The sequence below is a fragment of the Piliocolobus tephrosceles genome, chromosome 19 (genome assembly GCF_002776525.5).
Source record: "Piliocolobus tephrosceles isolate RC106 chromosome 19, ASM277652v3, whole genome shotgun sequence".
Lineage (NCBI taxonomy): Eukaryota > Metazoa > Chordata > Mammalia > Primates > Cercopithecidae > Piliocolobus > Piliocolobus tephrosceles.
Window position 1 is genome coordinate 9,860,562 of NC_045452.1, and position 18,670 is coordinate 9,879,231.

The window sequence follows — 18,670 nt, forward strand, 5'->3', positions numbered from 1 at the left end:
AAACTAAACTAAACTAAACTAAACTAAACTAAACTAAACTAAACTAAAAACTAAACTAAACTAAAATAAAATAAAATATAAAATAAATAACAGCAGTAAAATATATTGATTTGTTAATACTTTAAAAATTAGCTTTAGGAATTTTACATTCTCATTCATTCTTAACTCGTATGAGACAATGCAAAGATATATTACAGATTCACCCTAAAAAATAAAGTCACCGAGTTTTGCACAAATTAGCACAATTTGCCCACATTTACAGTTATTTACTGGAAATATTGGTTCTATAACAGCCCAATTCTTCTAAATTGCCTGTTTCATGAATACTATGAATAGGACAGCATTTATATAGTTCATTAAAATTTCTTGAGAACCACAGCTAGCATCAGAAATAATTAGAACAATGACAAGCATATGCAGTTATGATTTACTTATCAATGAGATCTATTTTGTATTTGTGTAAACTGACAAACTGTTTACTTTTCACTTAAGTTATTCTACCTTTATTGATAATAATCATTAATTTTTCTTCCCTTCTCTTGGTCCTTTGCATCATCTACAGTAACCTAGAGCTAATACTTCCTTGAAATCATAAAGTATGTGAAGTTTGTAGTCAACATCCTCTATCTCCATTCTCAACTATCTTCTTCTCCTGTCCCCCAAAAACACAGACCCCTTAATGTTGTTTCTTGACTACCCAGGGTCCCCACCAAAGTGGGCCTGTCATAACAGTTCGCATAGTCACTATGGTCTTGATGTTTCATAAATCCTCACTACCAGCTACATCAAGTGGTTATATGGATCCTGTTTCTCAACATCTTGCTGGATGACTGGCCAGCAAAGATAACAAAGAGCACACAAATGTTACTATCAAATTTGCATTTTACTATGAATTTTTAAGGCCTCAGCACAAAGGAATTTTAGAAAAATAAGTTATAGAAAATGTATCTGAAAGCAAATAAATTTCTTAGTATCTTCAAAATATACTATCTATAAAACTGTCTTGTCTTTTATTTATTTATTTTTTCTTTGGAGATGGAGTCTTTTCTTATAAACAAACCCAACCCTAGATTGCAAACTCCTAAAGAAGCAGAAGCAGAGAAGCCCAGTGGATACAGCCCTCCCCATTAAAGTACCCAGGTCAAGAGCCAGCTTCTGAATAGCTATTCAGAAGGGATACCCAAGGGAACCAGTTTACCTTTCTGCTACTCTGCTTACTAGTCTGCAAAATCAAATGCTCCTTACGGTTCTTTTCCTCTTAAAAATGTTTTAGTCTAAGTATTATAAATACTATCTAGCAAAAGCCTAGGCTTAAACAAGAAAGATTCTCTAAAATAAATAATATTTGTGTCACTAAAAATAACATTTTAGTTAATTAATACAGAGCTAATTAATATTTAAATAAATATTAATTATGTATTAATCGCATGGGTTCCTTGGTCATTTCTTCTTAAAAGCAATTGCATATGCTCTCCAGGATATGTAATTCTACCCTTCACATAAACCTCTAATACTAGTTCCTTCCACCATGGTTTTATATTGTGTGTGTTTGAATAAGTTATTGGAGGGAAAAAAGGCAAGTCAGATACACCAAAGCAAAAATCAGAAAAGGGGAACCTATAGTGGCATTTAGCCAATCATTCAAAATGTTTTCAGTTTCTGACAAGGATCCTCAAATATATCTAATTCTTGGTCATCAGCACCACAATAAATACTATCTTACTTATCAAAAGGTCACTTATTTAACTACCTCAACTATTTAAAACATAGCCTAAAACCAGAAAGTATAAAGGGAGAACAAATGTCAAGCTTTTTGAGGTTTCTTAGTTTAATATGTAGATAGCTGATGAATTTACATGACAACAGCATTACTTTCAGCAACATAGAAAGAAAAATAAAAACCATACAAAGAAGACATAAAATTATTTTAAAATAAATAAAACATCAATCTGGGATCATTTAGTATAGAAATAAAGAATTCTACATTCCTTAAAAGCTCCTAAAGATTTACTGTGTTAGAGCAGTAGAATAATTCATGCTTGTGATAATAATACTGAGTAATCAGGAGAAAGTTAAATCATGCTTAGTACCTTCTGTTTAAGAAGGCAGAAAATATGTAATATATTTTAGAAAACTTCACCTAAAAAAATGGCCAGGTATGGCGCAGTGGTGGCTCATGCCTATAATCCCAGCACTTTGGGAGGCCGAGACAGGCGGATCACTCGAGGTCAAGAGTTCGAGATCAGCCTAGCCAACAAGGTGAAACCCCATCTCTACTCTCCATTCCACCCTCTGTTGGGGGGAAAAAAAACTAATTATTAAGCGGTAAAGACTCAAAGTCTACCAAAATGATCACGTATCCACCATCACTCACTGTGACATTTTCTTTTCAAAAAAAACAACGATCTTACTTATGCCTGAAAATCTCTACTTCATAAACACAGCTCCCAAAATATCGAATACTTCTGGATTTCATCCTTACCTTCTCCCCTCTACTATCTTTATAAGTTCAAGCCTATACACATTGAGTGTTTGGAAGAGTGTGTATCCAAACAGTCAGTTCCCACAAAGACCTCCCGCCTCCCAATGCCACCAGGCCCCTATTCCAAATGTCAACTGCTCCATAACTCAGGCTTGCCTCAGCATCTGTGCTTCTACAAGTCTCAGCCACCCAATATGATGTAAATCTAAAATATTACCTCTCACAAAGTAAATGGTGCTGGAAATATGGGTGCATTCATGAATGACCATTGGCTTACTAACCAGATATAAGATAGATAAATTTCATTCTTTAATAGTTCAAATTGAGAGATATCTACCCATAAAAAAGCTTATATGCAGTTTTGACAAGTGCCATCAAGCTTATTTCACGAAACTTCTCTAAAAATGCTGTTTATTATACAGAAGGTATAAATCAAAGAACATAATTTTATGTCTTTTCTTAAAATGAATGCAAAAAGGACAGAATACTCAAAATAACAATGACAGAACACCCTAATAGAATACTCTAAATGGCAAAATGTGCTGAAAAGGGAATACACTTAAAGGATTCCATCGTGTGAGAATGTGAGAACTCCTCTTAGCTAGAAGAACCTAAAAAGGGTGGACTAACAAGAAAGTTCAGGACAAAGGTTTCCTATAAATCCTGGAAATGTCACTTAAATTATATAATTCTTATAGCTTTCAATAAAATGACATGGTTTTAGCACATCAATAATAGCAAAGTCTTAAAGCTGAGACATACATTGTTATTAATGATATAATGAATTCACTGTAGAAGCTGAAGCTGACAGGGCCAGCCGGGATTTCAGGTTTTCCACAGCATGTCATCACTGTGACTGACTAGCAAAATGAAGGTGGCTGCTGGCACCCTTTCTTGAAGTTGGGCCAATTAAACTCTGTAGCCTCTCACACTGGCAATGTTTACTGGCTAGCTCCTGTACAGTAAAGGTGCCAACTCAGATTTCTTCATCACTGACTTCCTTCACTTCTTGTCAAGTCTATCAACTATTCCCAGCTTCTCAAATGTTCCTGGAAGTAGTTTTCTATAGATGATCATTCCCTACCAATTTTACAGAATCAAAAATATTTAGGACTAAAAGGAATAAAGATTTAGTCTGGTGGTTTACAACCATGGCACTCTCGCGCTGATACCATGTGATCAGTTGTGAGTTGTGTCACAAATAACTGTAACTTTCCCATCCCCTCCCCCTGCTTTTAATTGAAAGGAAGTTCACATAACACAGAATTAACCATTTAAAGTGTTAAATTCAGTGGCATTTAGTACATGCACAATGTTACAAACCACGACCTCATAACTGTGACTTTACTTTTAATGGGTGCATAGTTAAGATTATCCCTTTAATGAGTCCCCCGCATTACTAATGAATAAGTCACCCTCACTTATATTCAATATTGCATTTCTGAGAGGGTGATAAATCGATAGACACAAATTTGCAAGCTTAGCATTTCTAATAACTGGCCAGTCAGAGGATCTTGCCAACTGACTGAAGATCACTGTGCATCTCATCCCATAAATATATTCATCATTTATACATTCATTCATTCAGTTCCTCCTCTGTGCCTACGCCCTCAAAACTTTAAACTGATAGAGACAGACATACTGACAGCTTCAGTACAGGGCTACAACTGTGGTCTATAAAAGTATAGTCAAAGGAGGGTACGGCCATCTATGCCTGGCAATAGAAGAACTGCTTGTAGAAGGATTCACTAAGGAGGAGAAGGCTGAGTTAGTTCTTAAAGTATAACCAGTAACAAAAAGAAGGCAAGTTAAGAACATGAGGAGAAGGCACTCTAGAAAGGGGAAAGAAACTTAGTGAGCTGTGTCCAGCTAGACCATAGAGTATTATCATACTACGAGGAAAAACATATTTAGTACTTTTTATATGCAAAGAACTCTTGTAAGCATTTCACATTATAACCACAGAGTCACACTAAGAGTTAGGTGCCATTCACATTAAACAGCTGAGATCTCTGAAGTACAGAGAGGTTAAGTAACTTGACTACACAGTTGCCAAGAGGCTGGGTTAGAATTCAAGTCCAGGCAGTCTAGCTACAGAGTCCATCCTCTCCATCACGCTACAACCTATACCACAGTCTTCTTTTTCATCTTCTTCTTTTGAATAAAATTAATTGTTTAAGGTGGATATCTTCTGATGTAAACTACAATATGCCACAACACACTGAAAGTGAACAAATGACTTCAACAATGAGTGGGCACCACTAAGAATCCCTTTGACCTTTCAGCAAATTAAAGCTCAAGTGGCAAACCATATCACAAGATCAGTAAAGCTTATTTTATTTCTTATTCTTTTAATTTTTTTTTCTTTTTGAGACAGAGTCTCGCTCTGTCACCCAGGCTGGAGTGCAGGGGCATGACCTCAGCTCACTGAAATCTCTGCCTCCTGGGTTCAAGCGATTCTCGTGCCTCAGCCAGCTGAGTTGCTGGGATAACAAGCGTGCACCACCATTCCCAGCTAATTTTTGTATGTTTAGTAGAGAGGGGGTTTCAGTATGCTGGCCAGGCTGGTCTCAAACTCCTAGCCTCAAGTGATCCGTCTGCCTCAGCCTCCCAAAGTGCTGAGAGTACAGACATGAGCCACTGCACCCAGCTCTTATTCTTTTAGAATATAAAAATACATAAAAACGTAAGTTCTCAGATTTTCCCATATGCAGTCATTTTCCTGCAACCATCCCCTCTCAACCCAGCCCAGTGTATGCTTATACCACTTTGAAGAACATTTACTAGACAAGGAAGAAACAGGGTAGGGCTTTAAGAAGGTGAGTAATATGAACAGATGTGCATTTTTTTGTTGTTGTTTGGGAGTTTGCTTTTTTGTTTTGTTTGAGACAGGGTATTGCTCTGTCACTCAAGCTGGAATGTAATGGCATTATCACAGCTCACTGCAGCCTCAACCTACTGGGTTCAATCAATTCCCCCACCTCAGCCTCCCACGTAGCTGAGACTATTGGTGTCACCAGTGCACCTGGCTAATTTTTGTTTTTTTGGTAGAGATGAGGTTTTGCCATGTTCCCTAGGCTGGACGTGTGTTTTTTAAACAATTATTTGGAAGGATTAGAGGGGGAAAAGGAGGCCAGAAAAAGAAAATTCATTAGGATGACATTTGCGATAAATCCAGCAAGTGATATAATGAGGCACTAACTATAACAGTGGGGAGTCAAATGTGAAAGATTTAAGCGACTCCCCCAAGGCCAAGGGTCAAGAGATCCACCAGAACCAAAATCTGGGTCTCTTGGTTGCATTGATCTGGGAATGGTGTATAGAATGGATTTGAAGAAAGACCACTATAATGAAATTTCTAAGACTTCTCTTAGTCTTAGAATAAGTATTACTTATTCTAAGTAGAATAGAATAATAATAATAGAATAAGATTACTTTTGTCCACAATACTTATTTTTAAAGTCTGATTTTATACTATTAAATAAACTGTGGCCCAAAATGAATAATATAATAATACCAACTAGCACAACATTCTGGCAAGTAACTAAGTAATTTAGTATAGGCATATTAAAATTTAAGACTTAGCCTTATAATACAGAAACAAACTACTCCATCATAGAGAAAGCGTAGGGACTTGAAATACATTCTTTTGTAAAAGTAATAAGCTATTCTAAGACACAAATCTACAGGACATAATCCTCACAAATGAGCTTCCAAACAAGGCTTTTAAATGAAACTCCATCAGAGAAATCATTTGAGAAGCCAGATTCACATTTTATTAATGTGACAAGTATAACAAGATAAATATATCATATGACTCTCAAATGACATAATTAATGTAGTTTATGTGACATATTCCTATTAATGGTCTTTTATTATGTGTGAACAGTAAAATAACATTAGATAAGCAATGAAGAAATCCAATCAGCAGCAGCTTTCCTGAAGGTTTTGACTGCAGTCTTATTTACACAGTGTTATCTGATACTAATCCTTGGATTTTAAAGAGCAGAAATAGCTTCAGAATTATAAACAAACGTGTTCCTAGGAGATGAGCATTTTAATTACTATCATTTCTGCAAATATAAGATAAAAATAATGTGATGCATAATATAGTCTCTTGACTAAAGGTAAAAACGGGGGAGTATATTTTTCCAGGCCAATAAGGTTATATGAATAAAACAATCATGACACTGGATGGGGTACCTGGTTGACAGAGCCTGGTACTATGTTTTAACCATGACTTCCACTGAGATTTTGCCGAAAGTGTGATTTCCCCCTTCCTACTATTGTCTACAAAAGATTAGAAATGAGTGACAAAATATTCTGGTTTTCTTTAACAATCCACTACAGTCTGCACCTGTGAATCAACTGAAATATAAGAAAGCCTAAAAGTACAGGTTTTAAAAATAGTTCTGATTTACATTTATATCAAATAAGTATATATTGAGCAACTATATTATCCTTGGCACCAAAAAAAGAATTGTAAATTGTGGTTCCTGAACTCAAGGAGTTAAGTGTAATGAGGAGGCAAGATATATACACAAATAGAGATATATGCACAAGGAGACCAAAAGATTACAACCAATAAAAGACAATCCACTTACAGAGGCACAGACTCTAAATGCTCCAAGAATTCAGAGGTAGGTAAAATCACTATGTTTTATTTTTCTCAAGAGGAAAGGGGAGCGGGAAGAAGAGCACCTTGGTGCTAGTATCTAGAAGTGAGGGAGCAAAGCAGTGATTAACTTTATTGGAATCATCTCAGCTTTATCTTTCTTGGATAAAAATCCCTGGTCAGAAAAATTCCCAAATATAATGGTAAATAACACATTTTTTGAAGTAAATAAGGCCTGGTCCAATCCTAGCTGTGACCCTACCATGCTATGTGACTGGGTAAGTCACTTCACCCCTCTAAACCTCAGTTTGCTTATCTGTAAAATGCAAATTATAACACCTATCACCTCATTGGATAAGAATTAAATGAACACATATAGGCCTATTAAAGATGACTAGCATAGAACAAGTGCTTTTAAAATTATAGCTGTTTATCTGTATGGTATTAAATGCTTTGTTAGCATGACAAGATTGGATTAACTGCCCAGAATCTTGCTTTATTTTAAACCACTTTTTTGAGGTATGATTGACATAGAAAAAGCTGTATACTTCTTTTTTTTAAGACAGAGTTTCATTCTTGTTACCCAGGCTGGATTGCAATGGCGTGATCTTGGCTCACTGCAACCTCTGCCTCCCAGATTCAAGCGATTCTCCTGTCTCAGCCTCCTGAGTAGCTGGGATTACAGGCGCCGTCACTACACCTGGCTAATTTTTTGTATGTTTGGTAGAGATGGGGTTTCACCATGTTGGCCAGGCTGGTCTCGAACTCCTGACCTCAGGTGATCCGCTCGCTCAGCCTCTGAAAGTGCTGGGATTACAGGCGTGAGCCACCATGCCTGGCCAGCTATACACATTTAATTTATACAATTGAATGAATTTGGACATGTAAGTATACACTTGTGAATCTTGCTTTTTAGGGCAATTACATGGCTCTTGGTGGGAGACCTACTGTGCTCCAGAAGACTGGGACCTAAGGTCCTCATTGATACTGGGGGCAGAACATGATTACTTTTGTTCTGACAGTTTCTTTGTGAAAACGTTGCAAACCCTAACTGAATATTACAGACTCACATCTTTAAAAAGCTTGTTTTAGTATTTAGATTAATCCAGCAAGTAAGCAGAGAAAAGAGAGGAGAGAGCTCCCCTTCAATCATATACCCCAGCTGCATGCTCAGTTAGAAACAAAGATATCTAGAACCTATAATCATTCTCTTACAATGAGCCTAGAATTTAGAAGAGCCAAAACTAGTAGTGACTGACAGGACACCATGATAGCAAGCACCACAGATGCTGCTTGGGGCAGCACTCTTTGGATGATCTTCCTAGCTTTGTTAAAATCACACCAATGGAGTATCACTTTTCATCTGTAGGGTAAATGGTTTTTAAGAAATCGTTTGGTAAAACACATGGCATGTGACTGTACCACTGCAAATGTGTTAGCAGACCCAGCCAGAAACCATGGCATTGATCTGATCATGTGAGTATTCTGGCAAGAGTAAGAAAATAAACCTAATCTTTGTAAAGACTTACTGGTGCCCTACCAGAGTAGGATATCTAATCTCTTCCAAGGGAGCTCCCATTTCCAATGTAGAAGAAGCAAGAATTGTTCTCAAGCTACCACCAAATAATCACATAGTATTTGATGGCTCAGCTTATTTTTTAATCTTCTATGAACTCTGAAGAATTGTATCTGGATCTTTACAACAAGATGATATGAGATTATTAGTACAGTGAAAAAATACAACCTTCTGGTATACCAATTTAAGCATCACAGAGTAAATACTGCAGAGTGAATCCTAACACTTGAAACAGAATCTTCCAGAGTCCAGAAATCCACCTGACTGCCAAGAATAATACTTCCGTGGTTCAAGCAATACCAGTACCCAGAGGGGTTTCCACAGACATAACCACATGAGTTACTGCATATTGGGTAAAATAGAAAAAGCAGACGTTTATGAATGTACAGTTTGCAGACATCTTAAGACTACTCATAAACATGCAATTTACAAATATAGAATAAATGGGGGACTTTAGGAATACGCAGCATCTGTTTAAATTGCTTAATTACATGGTTTCTTCTATGAGTTTTCCTCATTCTGTCTGTATTGGGGTTGGAGGTGGGGGTGGGAAATATATGGGTCTCTCAACCAAAGTAAATGAAATCAGTCTAACTGAAAGAAGCTCTATGATGATAACTATTATATGTGAAAGATTCTTCACTTCAAGATGAGGTAGAAAAGACAGGGTCAGAGGACAAAATCCCATCAATTAGATATCAAAGAAAACCTTTCAATTCACCAGGCTATGCTGAGGCAGGGTTTGTTAGATTCTCCAGCAATAAAACAAATGCACAATATCTTCTCATGCACCTCACACGATTTCTATTTCAGTTCTGATATAAAACACGGTATCACACGTCATGCCACAAAGAAAAGAGTCAGTTTAGCTAGTTCAAGTAAAAACCAGGCAGCTGCTAACAGAGACAGGTCAAGGCTGGGGAGGACCACAGCACATTCAGTTTGCTATGTTTTCCTTCAGAAGAATGTCAATAAAACCCACGGCCAAATGAGGTATTTGAAGTTTAAAAAAAAAAAAAAAAAAAAGGCCTGTTATGCAGTGAACAACTGGGTTCACCTAACAGTTAGGGGCAGTCAGACAAGTTAGCAAAAGGGAGCCCTAGCCAAATGTACAGCAGCCAACAACTTGAAGAAAGCTGTCTTTCTCCCTCGACGTCCTAGGGTAGGGACCAGTCCCACATTTAGAAACGTTATTTCTGGGACCAATAGCAATTTATTTTGATAGAACTGCTGGATTTTTTTTTCTTGAGTTCTCAACAAAGGAGCCATATTAGGAAATAATCTCACAAAAAGCAAAGTGCCCCCTCCCCCTTTTCCCCATGATCGATTCACACACGCTGGTGCACGCTGACACGCACAGACACACACCCGTGCACAATGGCCAGCGCAGGCACTCGCACGGGCCCACGAGGCCTCAGGAGCCCCGCAGGCTGAAGGCCCGGCTACGGCCAGCCCCAGGCGCTCAGGCAGGAGGCCCCTCGGCCCACTGCCCCGGAACCAGCTGCTAGGCTGGTGTGCTGGGGCTGCTCGCCCCCCAGCGGGGCCCTGGGGAAACAGCTGCCAGCGGCTCTGAGCCTTTTAACCCCTTGGGGAAATAGGTGTTATAACACCACCTGCGGGGCCTGTGTCAGGGGTGCAGCCTCAAATCCACTCCCGCCCCACGCCCCGCCATGGGGCAACACCTAGCAGCTCTTGGCTGGCTCCTGCAAAGCTAATCGTGTCGCTGTCTGCACAGGACTTTTAAAGCAAACGGGTGTTTCTGAGCTGTCACCCCTGGGGGTCCACGTATATCACGAAGGAAAAACTTAGAGGGCAGTGGATGCAGACCAGACTTGGTAACTTGTCCCTAAGGGACTGATGCAAGTCCTAAAGGGACCAGGGCTGTTTGGACCAGCTGGCCCAGCGAACTACGGAAGGGGTGGAGAGACCTGAAGGCAACCGCCCCGCGTCACCCTTCCCCGGGTTAGGCTCTGGGGCCCCGTCCCCTCTCCAGGACACTTACCTTCTTCCGGGGCTGCCATTTCATCATATTTGTAAAGCCGATACGTGGAACATCAAGATGTTGGCTGGGGGCTGGGGGCAGATGCAGGGCAGCGACGACTGCAAGTCATGCTGCCTCCCTCCCACCCCCTAATTCTTTCCCATATTCACTGCAATGGGAAAAGCCCCAGGAGAGTCCAGTCTTTTCGCCTTCAGTTCAATGAAAAGTATCCCCAAACCACGAACACACTTCCCACCAGGCTAGGAAGTCCCAGCAGCCACCGGCGTACTCCTGCCAGAGCGGGGCATTTTCCCGGCCGGTGTCTGCAAAAGGAGCCTGCGGCAGGGTTCTCCGAGCAGACTGCTGAGACCCTCCCTCAGAGAAGAGACCGAGAACGCGAGCTGCTACAGAATCACAGCCGGGCTTCTGCCATCCAAACCCCTTTTGGCGAATTCTCCTCTTCTCAGAAAAGATTAGACAAGCAATCAAACCCTCACGCGCAGCCTGGAGCAATTCCCACAATTCTGGGTGTATTTCTCGTTTGTAAAATTTAGCAAAGAAAATTCCAAAGATCTGTAATCAGAGCTTCTTTACGCTGTTTTCGCTTCCTTCTTGGATAACTTGGGAAAAGGATCTGCCCTTCTCGAAATGCCTACCTTCCCTGAACACTGTAAATAGGAAAAACTTGGTTTGTGTGTTTAGATTTTTTTTTTTTTTTTTTTTAATTCCCAAGAACCTTAGTGGGGAAAGGCTGGAAGGAAATCCTGCAAGAACCCAACTCCACAGCTCAGTCTGCACTAATGACTTCCTTCCCTTCGCTGAGAGCACAGCCAGCCCAGCTCCAGCCACACAGAGCAAATGGTTTCTGGGTCTTAGTGCCACGACATCTGCTCCAACACAAAAAGTAAAGCATGCAGTTTCAGAGGCACCCAACGGCTCCTAAAGAATCAAAGCCAAAAACACCTACGTGGTCAGGAAATCATTTCAAAAGACATACTTAGACTTGTAAGGCAGCTATATCTAGAGGGAAAAAAAGGAAAAGGAAAGTACTCTAGGCCAAAATCTTAATTTCTGATTTGAAGAAAAAAGATTTGAAGTATCTGACAGAATAAAATATTTTAATCAAGAATTTTACCCCCAATGAACTTTAATAGATTCCATTTCCTTCTCTAAATTTAGCACTAATTTTGTTACTATAAAAAATATTTCTATGGGGATCGAGTTACATTCATCTTCTGTGAAATTATTCCATCCTATTTAAGGAGATACATCTACAAATATAAAAATATTATATACTTCTATTATTTACCATCCAACATGTCTACCAACTCCTAAACCACCATAAAGCTGTTTTGATAGTTGGGAATATAACAGGTAAACTACTAGAATACCAACTAATATGCACAATAATAGTAACTGATGTACCAATGTTCTAACAATGTTTAACTTATTACCCTCAGACTTCTGTATGCATTCCCAGGATTGGCTAATGTGCGAGATTATATGCAGATTGATCACTAGCTATATCAGTATAAGTAAGCCATTAAAACACCCAAAACAATTAGTTAACTCAAAGGGACTGCTTTTGAGTTCTTTTCTACGCCTGAGAATCTGAAATTCAACAGAGGGCATTATCTTTATAATAATAATATTAACAATTTTAGCTGAATGAACAGGTACTATTTATTGAGCCACTAATCTATGCTAGAACCTATGTCTACATTCATTATCTCACAGCCCTGCAAGAAAGGTCTTACAGTTCCATTTTCCAGACACTGAGATTCAGAGTGCTCATTTACTCAACCACACATGTAGAGCATAGTGGGGCTAGAATTCAGACCCACAGTGACTCTACCAGAGCTTATGCCTTTTCTAGGACATGCATCATAGCTACACGCCAACTTCTCATCTCAATAAACTTACTAAGTACCACTCACTTAAGCACCTATTATTTCACTGCCAGTCTCTGTTCCAAGTACTAGAAATATGAGTAAGATGTTGTCCCTGCTCTTGAGAAGATTATATAACTGCAGGCAGCAGTCACAAATAACTCCAGTACTCTGTATATATTTGACATATCAAAATCATTCTGGACAACTTTACTTGGATATGCTACTAGCATAGAAAGATCAATAAATTCTAAACTAAATTCATCAATCTACTTCAAAATCAGCTTCTCTTCCCAACTTTTCCTTTCTCTATCTACAACACCATTATTATTCCAGGATCACAAAATAAAACCTAAACATCATTCCTTATGTGTAGTCTATCACCAAGTCCTCTCTCTTTTTTCTTAGACATTGCAAATTCCTACTGCTGACATCTGAAGCCAGAGCTTCACAAAACAAACATACATAAAGTACTAACTAGTTGCAAAGCATCATGTAGGATACAAAGGTGTAAGACTCAGTCCTTATGCTAGAGAAAGTTACAAAGAAGTTAGGACAAAACCAAAAACCTATAAGAAGACAACCAGGCACTCACTGTTTAGTCAGTTGAGCAACAAATGAGTTATGTGGTCAATAATTTCAGGTTCTCCAGGAATTACCAAGGATAAATCATCAAAAACTGGGATGGTCAAGGAAGACCTCACAAAGAAACTTGAAGTAAAAATTCAGAGGAGACACAACTTAGTCTGGAGCCAAAAGCCAAGGTGCTGTAATGCCCTTCAGGACCTGGACCCCTCCACCTTTCTGAGCTCACCTTTTACCCTTTTCCTATTCCCTTACTCAGCACCTGCCATACTGCCCTCTCACGGTCCCCTGAACATGCCAACCATACACTTGCACTCTCTGCCTGGATTACTCTTCCTCCAGATGCCCTCTTGGCTGCCTCCCTAAGTCCCTTCAGGAGTCTATTCAGATATCATATAGAAAGGCTATCTCTCACAATCTCACCTAATACACATTATGACTCTCACGCTGTTTCTTTCTACCCTACTTACCCTGTTACATTTTCCTTCATAGCCCTGATGATATATATATCTACACACACACACACACGTATTTCTAAAATGTTCATTCACACCACAAGAACATAAATTCCAAGGGAGCAGGGACTTGACTCTGTTATAATACCAACACCCAGTGAACAGTGTCTGACACCTAGCAGGCAATCAGTCAATATTTGTTGAATAAAAGAAATAGAAAAAAGACAATGAAGAGAACAGTGTGAGCAATGGAGGCAGACACGTTTAAGATGTGTTCAAAAAACAAAATAAAAATACCGACCCAGTATCTAAAATACAAGTATGGGGATGTTAGAGGCAGGGACTTTGTCTTGTTCAACTTTGTAATCCCTAGTGCCTAGAACAGTGCCTGGAACAGAAGACGTACTCAATATTTTTAAGGCAAAAGAATGAACAGGGTATGAGGGTGGGAGGATGGAGAAGGAATAGTGAATAAATTCCATTCCATTCCATATAGATACTTTGGCAAGGAATGTTGGAACCAAATGGCTGGGAACGTTGACTCTAAGGCGATGTAGTTTGAATGTTTATCCCCTCCAAATCTCATGTTGAAATATAATCCCCAATGTTGGATGTGGGGCCTGGTGGGAGGTTTGGGTCATGGAGCTGGATCCCTCATGAATGGACTTGGTGCTGTCCTCATTCGGAGTTAACTTGAGATCTGGTTGTTTAAGCACCCCACCACCCCCACATCTTGTTCCCGCTCTTGCTATGTAATGCACCAGCTCCCCTTTTGCCTTGGGCCATGACTGTAAACTTCCTGAGGCCCTCACCAGATGTTGGTGCCATGCTTCCTGTATAGCCTGCAGAACCATAAGCCAATTAAACCTCTTTTCTTTATGAATTACCCAGTCTCAGGTAATTTATAGTAATAAACAGTCCTGTATAGCAATGCAAAAACACACTAACAGGTAAGGCAAAGAAATTTGGACTTTATCCTGTAAGATGCAAAGCACTGAAGCTATAAACAGTAGGAAAAGGGTATAGTTGAAACTGTATTTTTAAGCAATCTAATATATAACAAACTATTAATTATGATTTTTATGGAGCTGTTTTTCCTGAAAACTCTGCCTGATTAAAATGCTTATTATGACCATTTGACAGAAAACAAAACTGAAGTTCAGAGGACCTAAGTAACCTGTGCAATGCCACAGAGCCAGTCAATGGCAACAGAAGAGCCAGAATCCAGGGCTCTTGCTTATAAACCACTGCCTGGGTGATGGGGCTACAATGGCTTTAAGAGTTAAGAGAGAAGTTTCTACTTTCTTTACTCTACTTCTGACTTGCTATGTAACAAAAGTTTTCAAAAAGGGAAGGCAAGTAACATAAATAAGTGAAACAGAGACAGGTAAAAAAAAAAAAAAAAAAAAAAACAAGGGAATTGTGAGGATTGTAAACCTAAAGACACATGAATCATGTTACAAGGTGCACTGCTAAGCAACTCAATTGATGTCCTTTAGAAATATCAGTTCAGCAATATCAGATCCTCTAAATTTTCATGAGAAGCTAAAAGTTTCCTAATTTTTAACTGTTTGCTCAAAAATTCTAAAGCATCCTAACAGGCCAAACAAAACATGCCTATAGGGCTAAATTCCATCTGCAAGTCCTAATTTGTGACTGTTGATTTAAATCACTCAAGGCTTCAGTTTCTCATACATAAATTAAGAGATCCAGTAGTTCCTAATCTGCTGGGGTGATTTTTCTGAACGCATCTGTGAATCCGTATGCATACCACACATGGTATGTAGACTGAAGGCTCAGTCTTAGGCTCAGATGTTGCTGGACTTAATAAAAAGTTATTTAAACTGGGGGTGGGAATACAGAATCTGAGGACAGTAAACTGTATCAAGAAAGGAGAAAATATATTTATGTTTCTGTAGAAATAATCTAAAACTTCAAAGTGATACAAGGCTTTAAACTGGTTTTCAATTTTTTAGGTATATTTCCTTTGGGTCGCTTACTTGTAATCTGTATAGCACTTCTTTCCCTGCTGTCTGGTGAGTATTTTAGCTTTTGTTTAATAGGTACCACTCGACAAAGGACTATTACCTAAAGTCTTTAAATACCCACACCATCTTAAATTACCTTATTTTTTCTTCTTTCTTTCTTTCCCTTAATCCAAATTGCATCTGTATTTACACCTGAAATATTTACAGAATTACTATTGTATCAATATATTTTTTCATTAGGAATTATTTATATAGAGCTACTAAGCCAGCATAGTTCAGAATGTTAAAATTTAACATTATTGTTTCAAAGATCCAATATCAAACAGTAATTACACATTTTCCCAGGTCTGTAGGTATTTTTACGTCTCCTTCATTTTTTAACATAGCACTTTGCAGATCACTTCTCTAAATGCAAATACTGTAGAACAGTCTACTAAAATAGTATTTTACTCAATAACCACTTGCCTATTCAAATCTGAACAAAAGCAAGAAAGAGAAAATGAAGAAAACACATCTTTTTCCATTGTAAATTTCTTAAAGATTTCCTAAGGAGTGATGTATCTGACATCGATTAAAGGGTAAATGCCTGAAAAGGCTAGCCTCGTACTTATTTACATTTATTGTGTTTTAGGAGTAGAAATTTGAAAAATTTGTTCAAATTTTGAACCAATTCAAAATTTGTTCAAAAATTAACGTACAAATTTTGTTCAAAATTTTGTTCCAAAATTTTCCTACAGACCTCTAAATTATGTTCAAGTATCTAAGGAGGTGTTAGAAAAATAAAGGAACAAAGGTAGAAGTGTATTTGACACCAAAAAAATGTTGCCTCATTGGTGACATTTCACACAGTTGGGTAATCTGAGAATCTCAAGGCCTCACTTTGCTAGAAAAGAAGTTAAAATAACTTGTTGCAGGAAGAATTCTGCCACACAGCCCAGGTGATGCAGGACCATGCTCCTATTCCCCTAGCAGAAAACTGCTACAGTTCACTCCACAACATTCAAAGCAGATCACCTCTGACCTTACCCATCTGACTTCGTTCCACGATCAGGCAGCTCCAGACAGGCTGAAGTTCCACCCTTTAAATTCAACACATTTACTGAGTACTTGTTAGGTACAAGGCAGTGTTGTAGACACTGTGAGAAAGATAATAGCTACCATTTATTGAGTATGTGCCAAGCATTGAAATATTTTAACATTTTTTATTTCATTGAAATAACATCTTCCTAACACTCTTATGTAGAGGAACTATTATTATGCCCATTTTATAGGAGAGGAAGCTAAAGCTAAAGAATTAAGCAAATTCCCAACGTATCATGGCTAGAAAGTAGAAGAAAGGAAATTCAAGTCAGTCAGATCCAGAGCCTTGCTTTTAACTTCTGACTTAGAATACAATAAGCCAGAACAAGATTTTAATTAAGGTACTGACAAATCTATCTGAGTTTTATGCTGATAATTCTGCAATTATTGTAGAGGACAGAAAAAATAGGAAAACAATAAAGACAGGAAGGCCAAATAAGTTTCTGTTGTAACAGAGCAATAAGGAATGAAGAGGCCTTGAATTAGGGCAGCAGAAACAGAAAAAGGACCTTTCTGAGAAACATTTCACAAGTCAAACACATCCTAAGAGCATGTTTCATGAAAGGAACCAAGAAGGATTTAAAGGTGGTCCCCAAATGTTTCACCATCAGTTAGAAAAAGAGACACTCCACTAACTGAAGTATAGATCACAGAAAAAAAAAATTGGATACTAAATTCTGTTTAAGACCTGTAGGATCTAAGGTACTCAGAGGCAGAGGGATGTGAAGTACGTAGGTGGAGGTATGATCTACAGTAAAGGATATATATTGATGTAGATATTGATATGGATATCGATAAATAGGAAGAGCTATAAAGAGATGGGGGCTCACTGACATGATGATTTTATATATATATAAAGCCTATGGTTTAAAAAAATTCTTCCAGTGATGAAGTTTGGAGCAAGAAGAATTTTAAAAGGAGAGAAAAAGAGAGATCATAAAATTGAGTCTTGGGCAATACCATACTTCTAAACACAACTGACTTCACTGCTCAGATGGAATGCGAGACTTAACCAGTTTCCTGAGGCAGCAATTTTTATTTGGCCAATGCTGCCTGGTTCAAACCCTAGATCCACCGCTTACTAGCTGTGTGCTCTTTTGTTACTTCATTTTTCTGTACCTCAATTGCTAATTCTGTACATGGAGATAATAATAGAACCTAACTATGATTTTTGAGATTAAATTATATATGTAATTATCCACACACAAGCACACACACAATGTATCCTATACATATGATAATCCTATATGTTTAGTATTGTTACTCTACTTGTTGTTTTACTACGCTAACTCTGAACTTTTTTCCTCCTTCACCATCACACCATGGACTTTCTACAAATTATAAGGGCTGCAAAGTACCAGAAATAATGCTCATGTGTTTCAGTGGTATAATCATTTTTCTAATGGGACTTCTGTTTCTTTGTATGACACAGCAACTGGGACTAGGCTTACTCTCCTAACATAACTAAAAAACTGGATAACATAAAGGAAAAATACTGCTTTCCAAATGTTTCAGACCATAGGCAGCAGAGTACTATGAACCTTAAGACAAGCAAAACGAATGACATGAGCCTTATGATCACTCTGGCTTTCAGCCTGGAGGCACTTTCCAGACTACAGAGCAGAAAAGGGATCCCAAACAGAGCGCAAGTATCTTGCTGAGTTGAGAAAACAGAGATCAGTGTTTAAGGAGGACAAAGTAGCTAGAACATTCGGAGTACAGAATTGGAGGGGGCTACGCAGACATGGAGCTCCAGAAATCAGCACAGGAGTCCTCTTAAGTTTTGGCTGAACACTGAGTTGCCAAAACATGGTGAAACTCCACAAGGCAAAGTGGAAGCCATAAGCTGAACAACTGCCAGAGCTCATCAGGACTGCAAGACTTCCAAGTGTCAAGCAGACAGAGTGATGGGATATCATTGAATACCTGGGACATTCAGCAGAGACCTCAGAAAGGTCATGTCTTTGCAGAAGGGGTAAACTAGCCCAGACTAAAATGTACTCTTAACTCACTCTAACA

General features: G+C 38.5%; 1 protein-coding gene across 1 annotated transcript in view; it reads right to left on the reverse strand.

Moving 5' to 3' along the window:
- The window catches only part of TTC28 (tetratricopeptide repeat domain 28), a 496,632-nt gene extending 485,193 nt beyond the window's left edge, over positions 1–11,439 (reverse strand). Inside the window, exon 1 of the mRNA XM_031934623.1 lies at positions 10,676–11,439. Within this exon, the coding sequence (XP_031790483.1) occupies positions 10,676–10,702 (27 nt within the window). The 5' untranslated portion in view covers positions 10,703–11,439. The remainder of the gene's footprint in view (positions 1–10,675) is intronic.
- Between the last annotated feature and the right edge of the window lie 7,231 nt (positions 11,440–18,670).